Source organism: Fukomys damarensis, unplaced genomic scaffold (genome assembly GCF_012274545.1).
Source record: "Fukomys damarensis isolate Sample0158 unplaced genomic scaffold, DMR_v1.0_HiC HiC_scaffold_4, whole genome shotgun sequence".
NCBI lineage: Eukaryota > Metazoa > Chordata > Mammalia > Rodentia > Bathyergidae > Fukomys > Fukomys damarensis.
The window spans coordinates 41,812,417-41,837,246 of record NW_022900916.1 but is presented as its reverse complement, the minus strand read 5'-3'; the positions used below and the strand labels follow the sequence as shown (position 1 = coordinate 41,837,246).

At 32.8% G+C, this 24,830-nt stretch overlaps 1 protein-coding gene across 2 annotated transcripts in view; it reads right to left on the bottom strand.

Moving 5' to 3' along the window:
* The window catches only part of Pot1 (protection of telomeres 1), an 81,011-nt gene that overhangs the window by 28,620 nt on the left and 27,561 nt on the right, over positions 1–24,830 (bottom strand). For both annotated transcript variants that reach the window (XM_010635371.3, XM_010635373.3), the window contains 3 exons: positions 11,967–12,097; positions 7,660–7,950; positions 2,182–2,337 (listed from right to left, as the gene is read on the bottom strand). In XM_010635371.3, coding sequence (XP_010633673.1) covers positions 2,182–2,337; positions 7,660–7,950; positions 11,967–12,097 — 578 coding nt within the window. The remainder of the gene's footprint in view (positions 1–2,181; positions 2,338–7,659; positions 7,951–11,966; positions 12,098–24,830) is intronic.

Below are 24,830 nucleotides of genomic sequence, written 5' to 3'. Positions count from 1 at the left end.
TGTTCAAAGTAAAGGGAGTATTTTGTGGATTAATGGTCATATGTGTTGTGCTATAATACATTAAAACATTTAAATACTCACTGTATGTTTTGATCACACCATGTATGTTTTATAATTATTTTCAAAATTATCAGTATGAGAACAAGGACTTAAAAATATGATTTTAACTTCCACACAAAAAGTTTGAGATGTCATTTTGTGTCAGCACATGTGTGTAAAGTGTTTGGGAATGACATAAAAATCATACTTAAAAATTAAGATTTAGAAGAGAATTAAAGATTATTTAAACTTTAAAATGAATTGCTAAGGAGAAATTGATTATATTTTACTGTGTAATTACATTAACCCCTTTATTAAAAAACATTTTTCCTGGCTCCTATGCAACACACAATACTTGGTCTCAAGTATTCTGATATAAAAATGCAAATTTAAATATTTGTCTTGAAGCGTTGATAAAAATTCCTTTGTATGAATGTCATGTGACAGATTTCCTAACATCAATGATACAGAGGCTGTCAGAAAATTTGATGTCCATGTACATTAGCTAACAGTCTAAAGTTGTATCACAGAAAGTTACACACAGTTCCATGTAGGAAATCTTTTCAGTTTTATATTGCACTGCATATATATAATGCTAAGTCTTTAGAAGGAAACAATGTTCTGTAGATACTTTAATTGTGAATGCTCATGACACCCTCTAGTGGACAGACAAAAAAAAATCCTAGGATTTACAGGACTAATTGATTAACGCTTTCAGCAGCAGGTATCATTTCATACTTACATGGAAAGTGCTATGCCATGTTCTTTTCTTAACTTGGACAAGTAAGAGAGTACAAGTGGGGAAATAGAAACACCCATGAAAAAGCATAAAAAAGAAATTAAAAGGTCAAAGTAGATAATACAGAGTATGGAATGAGGTAATTCTAAGTTGTAAATCATTTTTTAAAAGAACTCCATGTAAAAAATAAACAAAATTAGATCAATCATTACTGTTTTCTTTTGAAGTAAACTAATAATTCAAATAGTACTTTTCAGAAGAAAAATACTTTCAGCATATCTTGAAAATTTTCTCCTGATATGTCATGTATACACATCTGTACATGCACACACATTTGTAAAAGACAAAAAAAGTGTAGTTATTATCTTCCTGGGTCCTAGCTTTAACCTAATTTATTGATTTGAATGGTGTGAGCTTATTTATCATAGACTGTAGGGTGAAAATATTTTTTCCTTCTGAGCATTTGTTTTACAAAGGAAACTTGGGCACCAAAATGGAGATCTGAACTATTTTAACTATCTACTATTTCTTTCAACTAAGTAAGCTGAAAGATATTTGCAATAAAGATTCTTTCCTTTTGATGCACAAAAAAAATTAGCTCTAGAAACAGGCATTGTGTATTCATCGCTGGCATCACCCAACAGTTGCAGAATCTTGGGATAATTCACTTAACCTCTGAGTGCTTCACTTTCTCATTTATAAAATGGGCTGATGACTGGGCGTCTTCATAGGATAATATCTAATACCATGTGTTTAGAGAATGTTATGATTATTTGTAATTGCATTAACTGCTAAAAAGTACACTTTCAAATAAAAGATACAATAAAAGGCAGAAAAAACTATTCCTTACAATCTCTGTTCCTAATTCATTGAGAACTGTCATATCTAACATTTACTTAAAAACTCTTATCAAATCCTCAAAAACAGTAAGCAAATTCCATAAACTATATGATACACACATTCCTCTAAATTATAATATGTATGAGAGCCAATTTAACAATTTCTCCAACAATACAAAGTTGCCATATATTCTATTAAAGCAATTAAAATTAAGTTAATAAGATTTTATATATTCTTTGTCATTGTAAAACAATGTCTCTCACATGACAAAATGTTTCTTTACTAGTTTCACAGTGTAACTGTGTATGGATATAAAATATTCAGAAAAGATACTTCAATTTTTGAAAAAAATTCCCTTTCATTATATCTTACAATGATCTAATTGGATAAACATTTTATAATTTAGTAATTCCAGAAAAAATAAAATTGAAATAAATTTCTGGACTCCAAGTATCATCTATAAATATAATCTCTTATCATCAAAACTTGTATGACCAGCAATCACAAAAGTAAGTAATATATAAAAACATAAAGCAGTAAACATTTGTTCTATTCAATATCACCTTTAGGGATTTTGCCACTTGTACATGATTATCATAGACCAAAATGTCTATTGTAAGATTGTGTAGCCGACGAATGTGACTTGAGTCTCCTTCAAGAACCTGATCTTCTATGGAAACTCTCCATGATGGAAATGGTGTTCTGGTCCCATCCCATACCTGCCACAAGGGAAGAGGAGAGTGTAAGGATATTCCTGAAAAAAATCACTGGTATGATAAAACTTCCTCATACTGGTATTAAAAATAACTAAATATATGCCTTTAAATATTTGTTAAACATTAAATATGAATTATGAGTAATGAAAAGATTTAGAAGAATGTAAAGAAAAGGTCATCCTCTTATGAACCCAGACAAAATAGTAACATGTTGTTGACTTCATTTTTCTCGTTTGCAGAGTACATGTATTTGAAACAAACTATATTCTGTATCTCTCTTTTTAGTTTAATAGTGAATACTTTATCAGGCAACAAATAGTACTCTAAGGTATGATTTTCAATATTTTAATATCATTTTATGATGTAGATACAAATTTATCAGTCTTTATTAGAAAGTTGGGTTGGTAAAAGCTTTTTACTATTTTATGTAGTTCAGGGGCTGGGGATATAATTTAGTGGTAGGGGAACTCGGTAACGTGTGAGGCCCCGGTTTCAATTTCCAGAATGGCAAAATAGTTAATTAACTCAGGAATTGCCATGCTGTATATAAACCCCTTTCAGTACTTCTGCTGTTTGTTCTTAGCCCGCTAGAAATGTATTCTGACTTTTGCAAATTTTTCACTTTATTCTGATTTAGAAAAGGTCTTTCTTTTAAAAATAACATACATTTATATTTTGTTTACATTTGATTTTAAGGACAGGAATGAATGAAAATAACAGGTGTTAAGGAAATGTATGCTGAACTGTCACACAGGCTACACTGAGATGCTGGGAACAAAGGCACAGAATAAACACTCCCTTCCTTATGGTACAGGCAGCCTGGGCTGTGCTTGGGTTGTAACAGATGACATGCTGGGCTATAAAGGGTGTGACAAGGACAATGGTGTGAGGTAGAAATGTCTTTGCATGTAGGAAAAAGCTTGAATCAACAGTCTATTTGAATGAAAAACACTAAATTTTTGTAGAAAAGGTCAGGTCAGTGACAGATCAGTGTCAAGTCACAAGGGAAGTACAATCTTGGCAGAGCAGGAAATCACAAAAAAACAACTATGTCACGATTAGTAATGTTACAAGCATTTTTCTCCATTTAGACTTCATTCTTTGAATACGATATTTTTTTACTTTAACATTTTGGACTTCACAGACCGATTTAAGAGACTTTGGGCATGGGATGAGAGGGTGAAGGGCTGCTATATTGCTTTTATGGTCTAGTTGTAATTGTCTAGAAATCCTCAACTAAACAAATATACACATACAGCTGACCCTTGAAAAACACAGGTCCCATTTGAAAAAACTTGCACTTCAATCACAGAGACTACAAATCCATATGTATCAACTACATATATCACTGAATATTATTGATCTAAACAGCTTTTCAGTTAACTATTTAAGTTTTGCATCTCAGAAATACTACACTTTTTCTTCAAAAGTGCTAAATCTCTTATTTCTTACTTCATTGAATTCATTGATATTCCTTGAACAATACCATAAATAGAGGAAACAGTAGAAACTTTTGCATAGTTTCTCTCATTAAAGATTACAGTTTGACCAATACATGTTTGGCTGAAGGTAGATGTTTACTCAGGTAAGGAGGCATATTTGTAATGTTTTGCTAAATGTTTTTGTAAGTATTTTTTAACATCCACTGAAATATTCATATGATTTTTAACATCCACAAACGTGCTCTAGAATTTGCTTGTCATTAAACCATTTCTCAATTCTGAAATTAAATTGTGCTAGATTATAGAATATTTTCCTTTTAATATTACTATTACTATTATTTGGCAGTATTTGATCAAGATTTTTGCTTTCTGTATTTATATGCAAAACCGAGATTGTATTATTCTGTAGTATTAGTCTGCTTTTGATATAATTCAGCTTTAAAAGTTCACCATTTAGACTCAATACCCTTTAATAGTTAATGTAATAATTTTGAAAATACACAAATACTCTATATTTTCGTATTTACAAGCATAAAAGCTGAACGTAATTTTTTCATGTCTTTATTTAGAAAACCTCTTTACCTTTTATAAAATTAGAATTGGTCAAACACTTTTTTCATTAAGTTTATTGGTATATTCAAAGCAAACAATACAGTTACAGTTATCATTGGGATCTTGTATCTTTGCATGATGTATCTTGGTTCTTGTTTATTTCCCATACCCTGTCCTCCCTTCACACCCTTCATCCTTCCCTATTTACAAAGACTTTGCTTCCATTTTTTCATTTCCCTTATTTCCTTTCCCCCCCTTCCCACTTCCCCGTTAGTAATTTCACACTCTCCATTATACCATTTGAAACTTATTTACACTTAATTTTTCACACGAGAGAAATTTTCAGTATTTACTCAAGTGTGTCCTACTTATTTCACTTAAGAGTATAGCCTCAAAGTGCATCTAGTTAGCTATAAATGTTTCTAGTTTCTCAATCTTTATGGTTAAGTAGTATTCCATTTTATAGAAAGAATTGGCCAAAGTTTAAAGTAAGCCTTTTGACTTTAATAATTTTTATCCTTTTCTATTTATAAGTCATTAATTATTTATAATAATTCCTACAAACTTTATAGTTATGTGACAGGTACTTTCATATATTGCTAATAATTGCTAGGAGGATAAGCTCTATAGAGAGTATTTTAGCAAGTGTTATCAAAATTTAAAATGCAGGTACATCCTGACTAAAATGTGAGGATGCTCAGATTCTTTGTAGTAAATGGGGTAGTATCTGCACTATAACCTATGTAAATCCTCCTAAGTATTATAAAATTCTCTCTGGACGACATAATAGTCAATATCATATAAATGTTACATCAATAGTTACTATTCCTACTGTTTAGAAAAATAATGAAAAAAGAAAAGTCTATAATACAATCTCATATTAAAATAGTTTTGTATATAAATATACCTACATAAATTACAGATGCTTCTAAAATCATAATACGATTTCTTTCTTTTAACATTGATAAAATTATTTATATAAGATTCAGTTTCATTCTTGTTTATCTAGCATTCCTCTCATGTTTTTATACAAAGGAGTAAATGTTAGAAATTTGAATCATTCCTTTATGTGATGTTTTTCTAACTCAGGTTATTTTCTGCTTTCCAAACCATATTACAGATCAAACATAGAAATGATCCACCAGCTCTGGCAATATACGACTTCTGGTTGTTTACAACAAAACAAAAACATAAAAGTAAAACACTAAAAAGATGTAGTATCAACACTGTAGATGTTAAGAAAGCAACATGCTTACAGAAAATCTGATTTTAAAATACTGTTCTGAAGATGTCTAAGCAGAATAGGAAAAAGGAGAATGTTGTATCTATTGCACTTTTAATGTGAATCACTGGTAAACATGAAAATGAGTATATTGTGATGATTAAAAAGAATATTATTGTCATTCTCTTTCCTTTGAAAAAGGAAGTAATTATACTACACTGCACGTAGCCCAAATATCACTTAAAGTCTGCTTCCTTCTACTTTGATAATAATAATTTTAAAAATTATTTCTGAAGATGCATAATAAAATCAACCTTATATAATCAGTTATAATTCTACTTTCTAGAGATAGCAACAGTAAAATATTGCTATATATTTTCAATATATTTTGTTATGCTTATTTTAATATATAAATGAAACTATATTACTCACTAAACAGACTATCATGAAAACAACTCCAATGTCATTTTAGTCAGAAACTATTCTACTCTTCATAATTACACAATAAATTCTCTACTGCTATTTGAATTTTCCTCCAATTTTAGTATTTTTAAAAGATACTCTTTAAAATGTATTTTTGTACATATTTAAAAATTATTTTTAAAGCATATTTATGAAAATAACATTGTGTGTCAAAAGGTATATTATGAAGAGTTTTGAGACTTATCTTTACTAATGTACTCAGCAATTTTTATTTAAGTTCACTTCTCAATGCTGGATTTTAAAATGAAAGTTACTGGAGTGCAGTTATCACTTATCTAAAAATTGCATTAAAATGTGAGACAGGCAAATCTTGCTTCTTTTGAGAGAAAAATGTAGATTCTATATATTAGCTAAAGAATACTAGATTTTTTTCTCAGCATTACAGAATATTCTAATGCCAGAGCAGTCAAAAGATGCCTCGTACACACAGAATCTTTGTCACCAGAAAGTTTGGAGTTTAGAAATGTGTATTTCTTCAGGATATCACTTTATCCAGACAGAATTCCTGGGTTATGTAGGATTCTTTCTAAAACTGGGTGAATTTCCACTGCTTCAGTTTCAGCTTTGTCATATTGGCTTACTTATTTAACTTTGCTTATAGTACGTGTTTACTTTATCATAGTAGTCTTGTGTATATAAAGGTTTCAACTTCAAAAACTTCATATTTTACTCAGTGATACATGTTCTTCATTCATTGTTTCTTGGTTTTTGGTACCGGGGATCAAACTCGGGTCCTTGTGCTTGTGAGGCAGGTAGTGGCACCAAGCTAAATCCCTGGCCCATTCATTGTTTCTTAAAATGAGACAATGCACATGTCATCACTAAACCAAAGGAGGTGTCCAAGCACCATGACACTCTTTTCTTCACCCCGTCATTACAAAAAGATAGCAGAGAAATAAACACAGGACAGCAGCTGAATCAGTGCTGTTCAAATGCATCCTCCCTGGATGGTAAAGCAAGGAAAATATCAACTATCTTTTAAACAAGTTATTTAAAAGCAAAGCTGGAAAACATGCAAATAAAGATTAGATGGATCTTATGTTAATTTTTTACCAGCTTCTTTAGAAACAAAAAATGAGTAATAATCATAGATATTTCAAACTTATCCAAGACATACCATTAAGCAAGCAGAGAAAGATATGGGGAAAAAAAACCCAACAATAATTGGGCAGAGTAAATGAGTGCTAAGTAAGTGACCTTGACAAGGAAGCAGAAAATTCATATACAAAATTGCAACTTAAAAATAACAGTAGAGGGTCTGGGATTTAGCTCAGTGGCACTGCACATGCCTCACAAACACAAGGTTCTGAGTTCGATCCCTGGTACCAAACCAAACCAAAGCAAACAACAACAAAAGCAAAAACAAAAAAGTAGAAAATAAGCCTGTACTTTATTCCTAATAATAAAACATACTATATTTAAAATGTAGATCTCATGATACTGTCTTTCTTTCTGAAAGGAAAGTTAAAAAGTGAAAAAGTAGAGCTGCATGAATATTGAATCTCATTAAAAATGGTAAGTTAAAATTTAAGTTTAGTATGATATATGCATGCAAACTTATACTGTAAGCTCTTTATAGACACACAGGTGGCACTAAATTAAAATTTCAAGTATTTAAAAATGTACCTTTAGTAGAAATGATGCTCCATCTACTTGTGCTTTGCCCAAGAGCTGACAAGTCAGGTCAAAATACTGCATTGGCTGGACATTACACAACTGTACTAAGGTTGAAGAAGGTGAAATGTGTGTAGAGGCCCAAATTCGTAAGGCTTCTACCATTTTATGGTCTGTAGCAGTGAAGTGAAAACACTTGCTTGAAGTACGAGGTATGACAGGAGCTCCCAAGGTTCCCTCAAAGGTCAAAGATGCAAACCCCGAGCTGGTGATACCTTGAGGCTCATTTTTATATACCTGGATCTAAGAAAGTTAGGTAAAGTAGAAAACAGATACAAACAATATAGCTCACTGACAAAAAACACAAGAACCAAGGAAACAAGAGATTTAAAATTTTCAGCATAACTAATAATGAATGTAAGTTTTCCTTTTTCAATTTATTAGCATTTATTATGGAATTATGAAGTCAACCGGTGCTATACTAAGGCATATAAGTATCATATAACTTTCAAAACACTTCATAAAATTTAAAGCTAGGTAGTGGTCAACCTACTCGAATCAAGCTGGTATTTTTTCTTTGTATTTGATTTTCTATGAAGGTACAATTTACACTAGGAAAAAAAAGAAACAATAGTCATTTATGTTTTAGTATAAACTAAAACACTTAAAATATGAATATGTGAAATAACAAATACAGCTTGAAACTAAGGTTTAATCATTGTGACTGAGAGAACTAAGATATGTCGGGAGGATGTTTTCCTTTCTATATTTGGGTGTTCATTTAATAGATAGATAGTTGGGGCCACGGATTTGGCTAAGTGGTTCTGCCACCTGCCTTGCAAGCACAAGGTCCCGAGTTGTTCAATCCCTGGTAACAAAAAAAGAAAAACAAACAAACAAAAAAAACCCCCCTCAAAACAAGATAGTTGATAATTCTTTGTGATTGTTGAATTTTGATGAAGCTATTTTTTTGACCATATGAAATGTCCCTATGAAATTTACCTTATTTGGGTAAAAGTGTTTTGCAAAGTGAATGCTAAAGACTAAAAAAAAAAAAAAGATAAAAGATTCTTTGTAAAACTTGTAGGTTTCCCAAGAATATGTGTACAATAGGCCTTATTTTTGGATGCCATCCTTTGTTAGGCAGAGCTCTGTGTGTTTTCTGAGCTGCATATCCAAAGTCTAAGAGGTATCGGCAAAGTTATCCCCAATCAGGCTAGAATTTCATCAGCCTTCCATTGCTAGAACTCTAGTATCTGTTTCATATTCAGTCACACAGGCAGTTCTTGATATCCTTAAGCACAAATTTCAATCAAGTGTTCACAGGCAATAACCCATCCCTACTGCTGGTAGACTTTTCGACAGGTATTTCCATGTAGCCTTCTTCTCTAATGCCTGGGCTTGAAGATTCAGTTTTTTGTGGCTGCCCTGAAGTTCGATATTCACACTCTCAATTTGGTGTGATTACAGTTTGTATGACATGTTACCATGCAATGGTTGAGGAACTGTCCCCAAACAGGTATGCGGTAATCATGCGGCTTACTACCTTTCTCCTCTCTGATCATACCTAACTATTGCCCAATGCATGACAAGAGTTGTTTCATCCTTATAGCAACTGAGTTAGTCTAGCACCAAATAATTTCTTGTGGATGCAGTATGTTCTGCAGATGCTAATTTATACTTGTCCTACATACTCTTATTTTGCAAACACTTACTCAAATATGTGTTATGTTTGTTGCTTTCTTTTACAGTTTAAGCTTTCCCCAAACATTTCTGATTTTTGATGCTATGATCACCAATTCTAAGCTCACTATACCGTTTTCCAGAGCTTGTGCCTGCCAATTATCATTATAGACATGAACAATCTAATTTAGGCCTATTGATAACCTGGCTTTACGACGATCAGAAAGTTAACTTTGCTTAACATTCAAAAATGTTACTGAATTCTATTCCAATATGCAGTATCAAATTCTGTTTCCACGAGGATCCAATTCCAAACTATCCTCATCTCATTATGCCACAGTAAAATAATCTCATAACTCATCTCTAATGCTTGTCCTTCAACAACTCATTTTCTGTCCATGTTTGTCAGAATGCTTTCTTTCAAAAATATTACCCACGTCATTTTATTTTTAATTTAAAATTCTCTAAGGACTTCTCAATGTATCTAGAGTAAAATTTAAACAATTTACCTACCACAAGGCTACAAAGGGATAACCAAAAATAGTGAATGTTTAAATTTTTTTTAAATTACAGTAAAAGACATACTCTATTAATCACTCTTAAAAGACTCCACCTTGCTTTGAACATTCTTATCCCATCACTCCTGTCATTTTCTGAAGCAGTTCTGAAAGTCCTATTTCATGAGGTTCTTTTGAAGGTATGATAAAACATAGTGTTGTCAAGTGCCATCCAATGGAAAGGCAGACTTCTAACAACACTATGTCACACTCAATCTTCCTTGTTCACTGGTTCTGGAACCATGAAACTTCTCTGGCTCTTCCCTAGAGTCATAATGACTAAGAAAGGTAAATGTTTTGAATTGATTTAGGACAGAGAGGCAGCTATAAGAAAGCAATTAAAGACATGAAAGAGGACTTTGAGAACTTCCGAAATGGGCTAAGCGTGTTGGAAGCAAGAGGGAGTACTTTAAAGGGAATCAATACCAATGTGTATTTTACTGTAATAATTTCTTTCTTGGGCGGGGGCGGTTCTCAGACAAGGTCTCACTGTGTAGTTCAGGTTAGCCTTGAACTTATTTTGAAGCCCAAGTTTAGCTTAAACTCATGGTGATCCCCGTACCTCAGCCTCCTGAGTAATGTGATTACAAGTAGGCACCACCTACCTTCACTTTATTGTAAGTTTTTAAAACTTAAATGTTTGCTGTATTTTACTATCATACCTGTCTACTTTTTTTCTGATTTCTTCTTATAGTACCTCTCTCACAATTTAGTAGCATACAGGTTGGCCTTCTTTTTGTGTCTCTAGTACTATACTTTTTCCCATCCCAGAGTTTTGAGGGTGAAAAAGGGATCCAAAGGTGTGAGAAAAAAATGTTCATTATCTGTATAACTCACTAAAAACAGTCTTTAGCCCAAGTATATAAAGAAATCCTGATAATAATTAAGAATAGGAGATAAAATACCATATAAAATGAGCAAAATATCCAAACAGGTATTTTATATCTAAGATAATAAAATTTGAAAAAGTCCTCAACTTCATAAGTTTTCAGGAAAATGTAAAGGAAAACCACAGTGATACTAATACACACACATGCAAAAAAATTTTTTTAAATGGAAAATACTAAGTGTTGTGTGGGCCAAGAAAATTCTCTTAAGTTGTTAATGATAGTAAGTTGGTATAAAACACTTTGAAAAACTAAAGATGAACATAAATACATTTTAGGACCTAGCAACTGTACTTTTTGGTATATAATCAACTAAAGTACATATACGTATACACACATATATGTGTGTGTGTGTGTGTGTGTATATATATATATATGTGTGTGTGTGTGTGTGTGTATATGTATATATTTATATATACACACATATATGTATATATGTGTATATATAAATATATATATTTATATTTATGGCTGTAGGTATTTATATTTATATTCACTAAAAGACATTTACTGGGCTGTTCATAGAACTATTTAAAATATCCACAAAGTGGAAATATCTACATGTTCAAGAACAGAATAAACATACATATTATGATGTATTCACACTAACAATGAACAAAGTGAAACCATGCAGGCAATTTGGCTGCTTCACACAAGCATGAGGCAGATATGTAAAAAAGAAAACCCAAACTACATTCTGCTTAATCCTATCATGAAGGGAAAGTAAAGAACAAACACAGACGAAACTATTATAGAAGTCACGGGACTGAGCTGGGCATGGTGGTACACACTTATAGGCCTGGACACTCAGGAAGGTGAGGGAGGAGAACTACTTGAGCCCAGGAGTTTGAAGCCAGTCTAGGCAACACAGCAAGACCTTTGTCTCAAAAAAACAAAAAATAAATCACAATACTGTTTACTCCTGTCCTTTATCAGACGTCACATGGAAAACTTTTAGACTATCAATCTGTATTTGGAAGTGAGAAGACAGAATTTAAGTAGTCTGAGTAGAGCAACTAGTCCATTTCTGGGGAAGGCAGTTTATTTAAATAAAGTTGCATCATCCCACCATTTACATTTCTTCATAACATCAGGAATGTTTGACATCATGTTCTAATAAAGCTACCATGATATGTGCTAATAACAGTTCTCGTCAAATAAATATGTAAGTTCCAGGAAGTATGAAATATACCTTCAGTCTGTGAAAGCGGACAATGTCTCCAATTTTATAAATTCGTGGAAGGGCTTCATAGTTTCCACTAAAAAGTAGGCAAGTTAACTTTACATTTGTTTGGTCCACAATTGTTACAACCGAGCAATAATCTGGAAAACACAAAAATATTTAACTTGACTTAAAGCATTTCAGAGCATTTTATACAATATGCTTACTTCAAAACACCAAATGAACTTTGTCCCTTCTTTTAATTAACTCTTCTAAGAAAAGGATGAAAAGAGACATTTTCTTGGGTTCAAGATATTTTCTTGGTATTATCAAATTAATCTACAAAAGTGTTCCAAAAAATTAATTTTGCAAAGTTTAGAAAAACAAAAATAAAAATACTGCTTTACTTTTTTGGAGAGGCAATTTTTTTATACTACTTCAAATATTTTAAATTGTTTAGCAGATGAACATTTTCAAATAAACCATAACTCATGAAATATGCATATTTACTTATTAAACTAAAAGTGAGGGATGGAGGTACAGCTTAGGAGTAGAGCACTTGCATACATAAAGCCCTGGGTTCGATCTCCAGCACTGCAAAATAAATACAAATTTACAGAGAAAACAAAAGATAAGACATTTACAATGAATGTGATAGTTTTATCTGAATTGCATAAAGATGTTATTAAAAAACAGAATTTTATAGTAAATATACTATACATAATGCAAATGAACATTTTATAGAAAACTGTATAATAGCAAAATATTCAAAAGAGTTAGTGAGTCTTACTAAATACCTGTAAAAGATTATATGTTAGAACAAGAGATTATTTTAAACTGGCCAAAATTAATAATTTGAGTTTCCAAAAAACTGGTAAACTTAATCATGCTGATAATAACACTGCAATAGACAGTGCCTTGTAATATGTGTTTCAGAAAACAGCACACTAAGAAAATGCAATGACTTCTTGTATTTCCCAGTACCCAGTGAGGATGGTAAAAAGATAGAAAAGAACCCAAAACAGTAAAGGAAAAAGAGGGGGAGAAGATATCAACTTATTTCCAAAAAGCTAGAAAGTGAATGGTTTGGTGAAATCTACAAGAAAGTACAAGATGGCTACATTGAAAATGGGAACTGCTGGGAATGAAGGTGGTGAAAGTAAAGCTGAAACCAGGAGGTTAATTAAAGCATTATAAACAGAACAGATGTTCATCAGTCACCATCCACTCCTAAACCTCCACTCCTACACTAGATTGCAGCCAGAAACAGTCTCAGTAGTCATCACCACAGGCTCTTTTCCAAGAAAGCTGTGTTGATTAACTGGGAAGTGGTAAGACTTCTTGTGGGTGGGAGAAGTCCCACGACTTCATCAAATGAGGGAGGAGACAGAGTGATGGAAAGTCCCCTTCTTACCGAACCTGTTCTGACTTTGGATCAGTATGTCCAATGTGAGTACTATCAGTCTGCATCTGATTTACCAATCAAAGGAGAGCACACTGGAAAATCAAACTACTTACACAAAACAAAAAGACAAATGTTGACAAAACCATACCTACATTCATAAATATAAAAATATTATAAAATATACAAAATATAAAAAGACAGCAAATAATTATCACATAGGTGCAAAAATGAAGAGGAGGGAGGAAAGAAGGTAGGAAGAACAGGGGAGGAATGAGAAAGAAGAATGAGGGAAGGAGAAGAGGAAAAACAAATGATTTTGTGAGGGGAGGAAAGTAACCCAGAGAATAAGAAAACATCAAAATGAAATAAAAAACTGAAAAAGTATGTTCAAAAAGAAGATATATCCTCATCCTTTGATATGCCACCAGTATCCACTGACTTAATTTTAGTTTTTGAGTTTCCTTTTTCATTAGTTCTAATTATTGATAGGGACGGTCAGTTCATGGCATTTAATCTTTGTTGAAGGATTTCAATGATCAAAGAAAAATTTTCTATTTTTAAAACACAGAATAAACCATATTCTTACTAAGAATCATGTGATTCTATTATATCCTTTTACAAATTTAAGATACATTATGGGAACTAATAGTCTCCCTATATCTTGAAAGATACTGGTATTCACTGTCCTAATAAGTACTGCATCATTATGCATCAGTTATTCCTATTTATCTTTAAAAGACTAAATTAATTTCAAGAAGGTGAAATGAGGAAATTGCCTACAAGAATGATGCAAGAGTGAAATGAATGACAATGAAGTCGCTTAACCACTATTACATGCAAATCCAGAGAGCAGCACTTTAGATAATGATAAAATTGTTCACCTATGTGAAATTTCATACTACTTATCTTTAGATAACATTCTAAATAAGATTTCTCTCGCAAGCTGAAAAACTGATACCCAAAAATGTTTCTAGGGATCAAAGGAAAACACAAAATATTAGTACAGAGAGGAAATATTGCATTCTTATTTAGCAAGTCATTTAACAGGAAGGAATACAACACACAATAAACTACACTTGTTATCTTTGCAGCTTGATTTACACATATATAATCAAAACTCCCACATGAAACACTTATATCACCAACCAGAAGTATGAACAGTCTTTCTGTAGTTCTGGTGCCTTTTTTTCCACTTAGAGTGATACAATTAAGCAACTTCATAGTGAAAAAGATCACTGACTTGCCAGAAAACAAAAACAAAAACAAAAAATGTGCTATGTACAAAGCATAAATATTTTGAAATGTTCAAGTTTTTTAAAAAATTTCTTAATAAAAAAATCACAAGGGTGATGTTGTGGTTTGTATAAAAAAAATCTCCCCAAAAGACTCATTAATGTGTTCAAAGGCGGGGCTTTTGGAAGGTGATTACATCGTGGGTTGTTAACCTCCACTGCTGAGTTCAGAGCTAAATTTGCTGTCAGGAGTGAGGATACTTCTAGGAAAGTCTTATGCCTTAAAAGGTGTATCTCCCTCTAGTTCTTTTGCTGCTCTCTGCTCTCTGGATTCCAAGAAATTCAGTTTTCTGCTATGCTCATGGAGCCAGCAAACCATGGACTAACACATCTGAAACCATGAGCCAAAAAGAAATTTCTCCTTCAATTTGCGTAGGTTAAATATTTTGTCCTAGCAACAGAAAAGCTGAATAATACAGGGAAAGGGATGAGTGATCTAACAACATTTGCTGTAGGCATACATTATCAAACTTAGTCTTTTTACATGTTTGTTTCTTGGCAGCTTCTATACAATTATATGAAACAGACTCATTTGTAATAGAATACTGAAACATCACATATTTGTATCAGAGAATTATTCAGTATTTCTATTTTTAGAATATTGTAAGTTGCAGTAATTCGACATTATTCCTCTTACTTTAAATGTTTCAAAATGATCCACTTTTGTAAATTGGAGATAGAATGCAAGAACAAAACTAAAATTTAATGGCATAAATGGTAACTGAATTTAAATATTAGCCAAGATGAAGTGACAGCCCAGTGATTGTAGCACTGAGACACTAACAAAGAATGTAATACCTTTAAAAAGGCACTGGGACTCTGAGTTTTAAAAAGCAGGTTTACCCTAAACTTCAATCTGAAAAAGGTTTCATACTATTCCTCCACCTAAACAATGACAACCTTCCAAAAGATGGATTGATCCACTGGCAATAAAATAGAGAAACACTGATGTGGGCCCATTATCTTCTGGAGGATCACTAATAGTTTTTGTTGTGAAAGTTTAAGACTCTCTTTTCTCAAATAAAAGTACTATACAATCTAATCAATTGTATAAGGAAACTTTACTGAGGCAAGAGAACATGTTTTGGCTACACATACACACTCACACCCCACTGGACCTGGCCATATATATCCTCACAAACAGAAACATATAATGCATATATTCAAAGGAAACTTTCCTATTTATCAGGAGTGACAGTGCTAGCTTTGAAAATACTGTGGGAATGGAGTGCCGAAAGAAGTAACCTTAGGGGATCCTGAAACTATAGTCACAGTAGTTATGCATATCAAGAAGTATATATCTGCACACCCAGCATTGTGTGTAAATGACATGAAAGCATGAGTTGGTGTAGGTTTATGTGTAGGCCACCCCTGTGAGGCAGCAAGACGTGGCCAGGAGGCCTCAAATCCCCATGTCTGTGTTAGGGGTCTAAATGGCTCTACATCAAGGTGGAACACCTCTGCACTGTACACCTGCACTGCCAAAATGCCAAGTCCCTGTTCTTAACTTGCTCTTGACCGATATCTTCTCATTTGAAAATATTTCTACGCATGACTGAAAGTAAATATAAACCAAAGAGAGCCATAACTGTATTCCATTGCTTTCCAAAATAAGATTCTGTTAATACACATAGGAAAGAAAAGGGAGGAAGAGAAGGAAGAAGGAAAAAAGGAAAAAAAAAGATCTTTACATAAAACAAGAGCCTCTCTGAAAACAAAAATCTGTATTATATAGATGGGAATGGTAAACAAGTATTCATATTGTGCGAAAGAATCACATGAAGTACTTATTATAGGAGAATGACTGTCACTGAATCGTTTGAATAAATCCCCCTAAAGTTAGATTTCCTTAGGATTTCCCTCCACTACTTCATACTGTTAAAAGTATTTGTTCTTGCCAGCGTGTTGCATTTAGAAGCAATGATCTTTTAACCTTTGCATCACTATGTTCCAGTCCAATTGTTTTTTAAACGCTTTTTTTTGTTGTTTTGTTTTATTTTGTTTTTTTGAGACAGAGTCTCCCTACGTAGTTGAGACTGACCTGGAACTCCCTATGTAGCCCAGGCTGGTCTCAAACTCAGTGATCCTCCTGCCTCAGCCTCCCGAGTGCTGGGATTACAGGCAGGCACCACCATGCCCCGCTGTTTTTTTAAATAGTAGTACAAAAATGAATCTAAGATTATAACCACCATCCAATAAGAATATTAAATGAACAAGGAATAGTTCCTTCCCACATGAAATTCATGTTTTCCTTATACTGATTCATATTTTTATAAAGTGATGTTATAATCTTATCTCTTATTATTTTATGTCAAAACTTGATAGTATACAGACTTCATACTTCCTAAATAGGCTAAAACTCTTCGTGATAAAGGCAGAATTAAATTTGCCAGAGTAACTGAGAGGTGACATTTGAGGTTGGCACAGACCAATTTAAGATGGTCTTAGACTCTAGCATTATATGAAGCATTGAAAAATGAAACAAAATGAAAACACAGTGCTTTTATTACTTCACTTCTACATCTTCAATTGTAGAAAATTGCATTATTCAGTCATTAGTTATTATTAATATATACCTTATTATATACAAGGTAGTATAAGCTATATACACACACACACACACACACACATGTGCCAGCAATATACTACACATGTGTGAATATGTATATTTTTCTACTCACACATATATAAGAATCTGATTCTTCCATAGTAGTATGCAACAGAAAACAATGTTTGCAGCTTTGAAACAAGGGAAATTACTTTCTTAAAAATGATTAGTAAGGTACCCCCTTCTAAGATCTTCTAGGTCACAGAGGTGGTATTGAAATTTAGCATGTCTAATTCATGTCTCTAGATTTAACCAGAATACTGCATTATATCCATGTTTCATGTTTTTAAAAACATAGAAAGTCATCCCCAAAAGGGAAAATATTATACTTTAGTTTGTGATTGAGGCTTAAGAGGTTTTGCGAACCAGGTAAAATTGTGTTGTATTAGATCCATATTATGGATTTACTATTGCATTTGTCTGTGTTAACATAGTTAATTACTGCAAAATTAATACAGCCGTATACTGAAACATATATTTACTCCACAGAAACAGACCCATGAACACTGACATAGAAAGACTCTACTAAAATTCATTCCAATGAAGCTTACAATATATGCTATATTTACACTGTGATAAATAAAATTTATGTTTTGGTTTGTAAACTAAATCAAGAATAAGTTAAAAAAGGAATATTTTCAGAGATACATATTAAAATAAGAGTTAAACCTTAGGGAATAAAAACAAAGGTAATAAAAGAAGATGTATGTTCTGGTGTGAATATGTTTAAAGAAGAGCCAGCTGTGAGTGGTTAAGAGGAAAAAGAGAAAGCAGCATGGCATTGTACATCAATGGTCAGCAAACCAAGGCTCCAGGTCAAAATTGGCCTACAGCTTGTTCATCATCTTTCCAAAGTCTTCAACTTAGTTTTCATAAATACATTATCTTCATATTCATCTGTCTATAAAATATTTAAGTTTCCAAATTAAAATAACAAGTAAAAACACCTACAGTTTTGGGAACACAGAAAACTGTAAAAATGCGATTCTTGTAAGAATACAGCTCCACCAGTGGAAGGAGCATATGCACAGATCAGTTCCCAGCTGTGAGAGTGCATGGTGATAAAGCATCAATTACAAGGGTTTGCAGATTACAGAACTGTTACGGGATTTTTTAGTATATATATATAATTATATAATAATGTTATGTGAGCACATTTCAAATATTTTTATAGTAGTAGTTGAAGATACAAGACTTGTGAAGAATGCCTGAGGGAGAGCAGATACCTTTTAATAAGAACAGACAGACAGATAAGCTTTCAGATTTAGCAGTAAGTCTTCTCAATTCACAGCATTGATAGCACATCAATGATCATCATGTTTACAAATCAATATGTCTTTACCTACAGTAAATATATGGCACTTGTACAAATCTTCCCCTGAAGCCTGTGACATTGAAATTTGTCTGTTTTCTGAAAAAGAAGGATAATAATGTTCACCCCACAGGTTTACTGTTATAATTAAATAGGTGATTACAGGTACAGTGCTTCAAACAGCAACTGGAATGGTCAGTACCACATGTATACCAGCTTGTTGTAGAGCAAAGGCAGCAGCAACAGTATCTCCAATATTGTTTCTCCTAACACTCTTTCCTGATCAACCTACATATGAACTTAAAATATCTGTATCTAAAAATACTTAATCCAAGATAAAGTACCAATCTAATCACAGTTGGCATGTGAAATTGAAAGTACAGATTTAAAGGACAACAAAGGAATTTCAATTTGAATTTCTACTGGAAACCCAATTAGGTACTTTTAAATGTGGTGCTATCAGACTTCAGAAAAGCAACTTCTCCTGAAAACAACAACAACGACAAAACTAGGACACAGAGACTTTCCGAGAAGATGAAGTAGAAAATAACCATTAATCTGACTTGCCTTATTCATAAAATAAAATTTCAAGGGACAAAACAATGGCTGAAAAGCATTACCAAGTCAAAAAGATCTATATCTCACTTAAAATCTGGGCTAACGAAACTTACCAAATGATATTAGTAAGGCAAATTGCCTAAATAGATTTTATATAATTGCTCCAAGCAAGGGTTCCACCAAAACAAAAAACAAAAACAAACTTTCAATTATGTTTTCACAAGATAATAAAATATTTTCCCTGTCCCTTATTTTCATTCTTTACCACATGGAGACATGGAGCTAAAGAAAATATAATGCATTTTCTTGATTGCTCACATCGCCACAGAAGGTGGGAAGAGTAAAAGAACTTTGATGGAAAAACACCCTTACATTACCTAAGTAGTATAGTCTCTCAATACATGTGCTTACACTGTTGAGAAAATGTTGACCTTAATGCTGTAGTAATACTTCATATTGAAACTGCTGACAAAGTAACTAGTTTATAGTATGTATAGCCTGATATAAATCTGGAAAAGATAACAAATTATAAATTAAGCTCTCTATTCTACAGTCTTGAGCAATTCACCTAATTTCCTCAGCATGATTAAGTGAAAATTACCTTTGAGTTTTATTATAAGGGAAAACTGGTAGTTCATCTAAGCAAGGTCATTAATCAAAGAACCATGCATGCATAAATTATATAATCCACAAAAAAATCTCCATAAAAGCTGCTTCATTTCCTTTTTATCTACTAGCACACTGCTGTTTTTAAACTGATCAGAATTCCAGCAACACTATTCCACTTGTATAAAAGTGTATTATGGAAACATTCAAGTAAAAGCTAGAAGGCAAATCAAAGGCCATAATACATCCTATGAACTTCTTTGACAAAGAAACTACGCAATTCACAAATAAAAATACTCTATTACACTGGTATAAAGTCATTTCCTTTCATGTTATAAACTGCAAAAAAAAAAAGCATGCAAGGTAGGAGAAAAGTATATATATCATGTAATAGTAAAAGTAAACAATGACAAAGATTAGAGAGAAGATACTGCATGAGTTCATAAATGTTATTCTGGAGAAGATTCATATTTCATGCTATATAACAAGCAACTGCAAGTTATCAGGAATATATATACAGGTACAAAAAGTTACCCTAAAGCAACAAGGCCTAACTTTCAATTTGTACTTGAAGTCAAAACAATAATAACAACAATTTTGAAAAATAAACGCATGCTACAATATGGATGAACATCAAAAACCATTATGCTAAGGGAAAACTAGAAGCAAAAGTTTACACAATCTAGGATTCTATCTATATGCATTGTGCAGCATCTACAGAAACAGATCACATCCTAGAAGGTGCCTGAGTCTGGCATGGGAATAAGACTATGAACAGAATGGGAATCTTTTCATGGGTTACTGCACCCAGAAAAATAAAATTCAGTTATCTTGGTGAAATCAGCATTGATCCATCCATACGTTGATGTACCCTATCAGTTATTACCTATCCTTCTATTCTATTTGGAATTAAAAACTGTAAAGTAGGAGCTAGGGACTTAGCTCAGTGGTTCCGCAGGCTGCCTCACAAGCGCAAGGTCCTGAGTTTGATCCCCAGTACCAAAAACAAACAAACAAACAACTGTAACATATTTTGACAACTCATTTTCATTACAACTTGGGAGACACCAAATATATAAACACATTTGCTCTACTGTCTAAGTACATCTTAACTTGGATGAAAATGAGAATCATACACATGATCAGAGGTCAGAAAATCATGATCTTTGATGTCGCTGCCCTTTGTTAAAAAGTTTATTATAACACATTTGTATAGTGTCATGTTACAAGGCACATGCAGTGTCAATAACTGGTTTCATGGTATAAGGTGCATCATTTTTGTATGTTCATCATTAATTCAGTTCTTAAAGGATCAGACAGGAAATATTTTGGGCTTTTAAGGACAGAAAATTTCTATCACAAAATCAAAAATTGTAAGTCAAACCATTTTAAACTGGGACAGCATGTACTGATTCATGCTTCAAAATGTATCAATCTTCAAAACATTATGTTAACTGAAAAGACAAATACAAAAGATAGATATTGAATGGTTACATTTATGGGAAAAGTTAAGAATAGGAAAAGCTACAGCCGGGGATGTATCTTGGTGGTTCCGTCACCTACCTTGCAAGCACAAGGATCCAAGTTTGATCCACGTATGAAAAAGAAAAAAACCGAAAAAACAAGAATAGGAAAATCTAGGACTCCCCTGCCCCCAGAACTGTGAGAAATGAGTATGTTTATGAGCTGACCAGTGTACAATACTCTCTACAGCAGCCCAAACAGACACTCCCTCCTCCTGAATGTGTGTGTGTGTGTGTGTGTGTGTGTGTATTGCCAACATTTGAATAGGTGCATCAGTTAAAAAAACAAAGATGATGGCTGTTATAATGGCCCAATTTAAACTTTTTTTGAGTAGAGACCATTCTCTGAATTTTGTCTTTTCCTAGGCAAGTGATAATTGGCATGATACTCTTTCATGATCTGTTCCAAGGTAGTAAATCTTGGCTCAGTCACAGGACTACAAAAATACAGTATCTAAGAAAAAATTTCTATGTGTACTAAACATAAACATACTTTTCTTGTCATTATTCCTTAAACAATGGAGTGTGATGCCCATTTATATAGCATCTACTATACTGCATTAGTAAAATTAATCTAGTCATGATTTAAAACATAAGGGAGAGTTATATATATTATGTATAAATACTACAACATTTTACCTAACAAACTTCAGTATACACCTACTTTAGTATCCTTAGAAGTCCTGAAATCAGTATTCCATAGATACCAAGGGAAAACTCATATTTCATTAGTTTATGATTTGAATTAAAGTATACATGTAATTATTTTAAGACGTTCACACCATTATCATAGATTTAGAAAAATGAATCTGAATGGAGAGTTCAAATTTTATACAAATCCTAGATTAGTTTCAAATATTAGTTTCAAATATTTTAAGATCCAGACACTAGTTATGTATACTGCAAATATACTCAATATATTGATAAGCCACAAAATTATACTATGTTGATCTTGAGATTAAAATCCTACCAATCTAAACACTCCCTAAAAGAATCCTGTAGATACTGGAACAAAGTATATTCCCAATGATTAAAAGTTTTGTAACATGTGAATTGCCACTTCTAATTGAAAAATCTATCGAAGGTCACATTGGGATAAGAAAAATCTATCTCAGGCTCATTTTGCCCACAGAACACTATACGCAAACATATATATGATATTATATAAATTTATACATATATATTATATACACACACACACACACACACACACATATATTTTGAAACAAGTCAGTTACTAACAAAACATTAGACCATTTAATTCTATAAACAAATTAATTTTATACTATATATGCAACATTTGTTTTTAAAAAATATGTATGAATTTTAAGGATACAGATGTCTATATTCTAAGGACTTTGGGATGGTAAGGCTTTTCCAAATGTAAAGCCTGCACCGTGAAAAAACCCTCAACACTCTACAAGTATTTTAAATACTTGTACCTCAAAAATACTCAAAAATGCATGTGGATTTCAAAGCAATCGTTAACTAGATAGGGATGGAACTCGGGACCTGGCACTTGCAAGGCAGGCCGTGTCAGAGAGTAATTTTTAAAAAACTAAATCTTATTAGAATCCATTTGACCTAAGAATATAACAAAACATTGACTAATACCACTTTTATATCATCTTATTTGTAATAAGACTCAAGGCTAAACCTGAAGGCTCTATCATATAGAGATGGCAATCCTACAGCATTTATGTCCCAGTAGCAAGCACTGATACAGATGCTTTGAATAAATCACTTTTTCCATACTTTAAGTTAAATACAAAAAATGTAAATTAGTACAGAAAATATTTTTCACTTTGACCAAGAACATATGAAAAATAATTCACAAAAGTGCCTTAGGTTTTTAAAATGATTCCTACAAAAAGACTACTACAAGAGTATAACATTCTGTTTTAATATACTTCTGATATTCTACTGTTTAAAAACATATTTAAACCAACATCTTCAGTATTAGCTTCTGAATTTGAAACATTCATTGTTTTACTACAGAAATCTAAAAGCTTTTCCTATTTCTAATGTTTGGAATGTTGGCTTCTTCTTTCTCATCTATCAAAATCCAATTTATTCTTGAAAGTTCAGCTCAAACACCAGATCTGTTAGATGTCTTTCCCCTGTTACCATTAATCCATTAATCACTCCCTTTCTGCTCCCAGAGCCCTTGGCTTGTTTCTTTAGTTACGGCATACAACTAAACTTTGTATTAGCCAGTTGATTACATTTAGGTCTCCCTTGAAAACTGAGTATGTTATTTTATCACTATGGACAACTAAATCCACTACAAGGCTATAGAGTAGCAAAACAAAACAACAACAACAACAACAAAAATCAATTGAGTGAAAAAAAGATCACAAGTTTTAAGAAAAATTAGAAAAGTTTGAATTTTATGGTTACAATTCAAATTATAAACTAATATGACATAGGAGTAATCCCTTAAATTAACAGGCTAATAATTTGCTAGAGGAAAAGGTCATAAATTACAGAGTACCAGGATATGCACAGAAAGCCAGTGGAAGCATCCAGCTTCATTCAAGAGGTCATTCCTAAGTGGGAGAAAGAGAAAGCAAAGAAAGGAGCAGTGATGGGGAAGAAAAACATTTCTCCTGGCTCCATTCTTCTAGGTGGAAATGGATAGAAGAGCCAGAAAATAGTGAGTCAGCTAAAGAGGGGAAACTTAGCTCAGCTTTTTCTTTCTTTCTTTTTCTTCTGTTTTATTTTTTTATTTTTTTTGGTTTTTTGAGACAGGGTCTCACTATGTAGTTGAGACTGACCTGGAACTCACTATGTAGCTCAGGCTGGTCTCGAACTCAAACACGCAGTGATCCTCCTGCCTCAGCTTCCTGAATGCTGGGATTACAGGCATGCGGTACCACGCCCGGCTCAGCTTTTTCAACTATTAAAGAGAGCATGGCCTCCATGTCTTCCATTTCTGAATTTAAGAGAGCTAAGCACCTGGGAAGAGTTTCACCTTACTCATCTAGAGACACTGTAATAATTCATTTTGGCTCTTGATAAACAGAAAATACAGTTCTGCCTCACCCCAAACTTCCACCATTATAATAAGTAAGTCATATTGATTTTTAAAATACATTTAAAAAAGCATGGAATAAGCCAGGTGTGTGACAAACACCTATAATCTCAGCCCTCTAGTAGGCCGAGGCAGGAGGATCAAAACTTTGAGCCCAGTCTGTGCAACTTAGCAAAACTGTCTCAAAATTTAAGCAGCTACAATGTAGGTCAGTATGAAGGCCCTAGGCTTAGTCCCCAGGACAGCATTAAAATATACACATACATACACACACATATATATTTGGACTACACATAAGCTTTCAGAGCAAATCCCTACTATAAAATCTCCAGTCCTAAGAAGACAACTGCTTTGCTTTCCTATGCGAAGGAGATCATATTAAGTAACCTTGATGAATCAATTTTGATGATAAAATACTTTAATATATGGCAATTCTATAATCCTTAAGGAATTCTTTCTGTTTTCATGGTGAATTTACAATTGAGTAAATATCTATAGTAATATATGTCCCTTAACAGAATTGATAGACTTTCGGAAGAATAAAAAATGATAATCT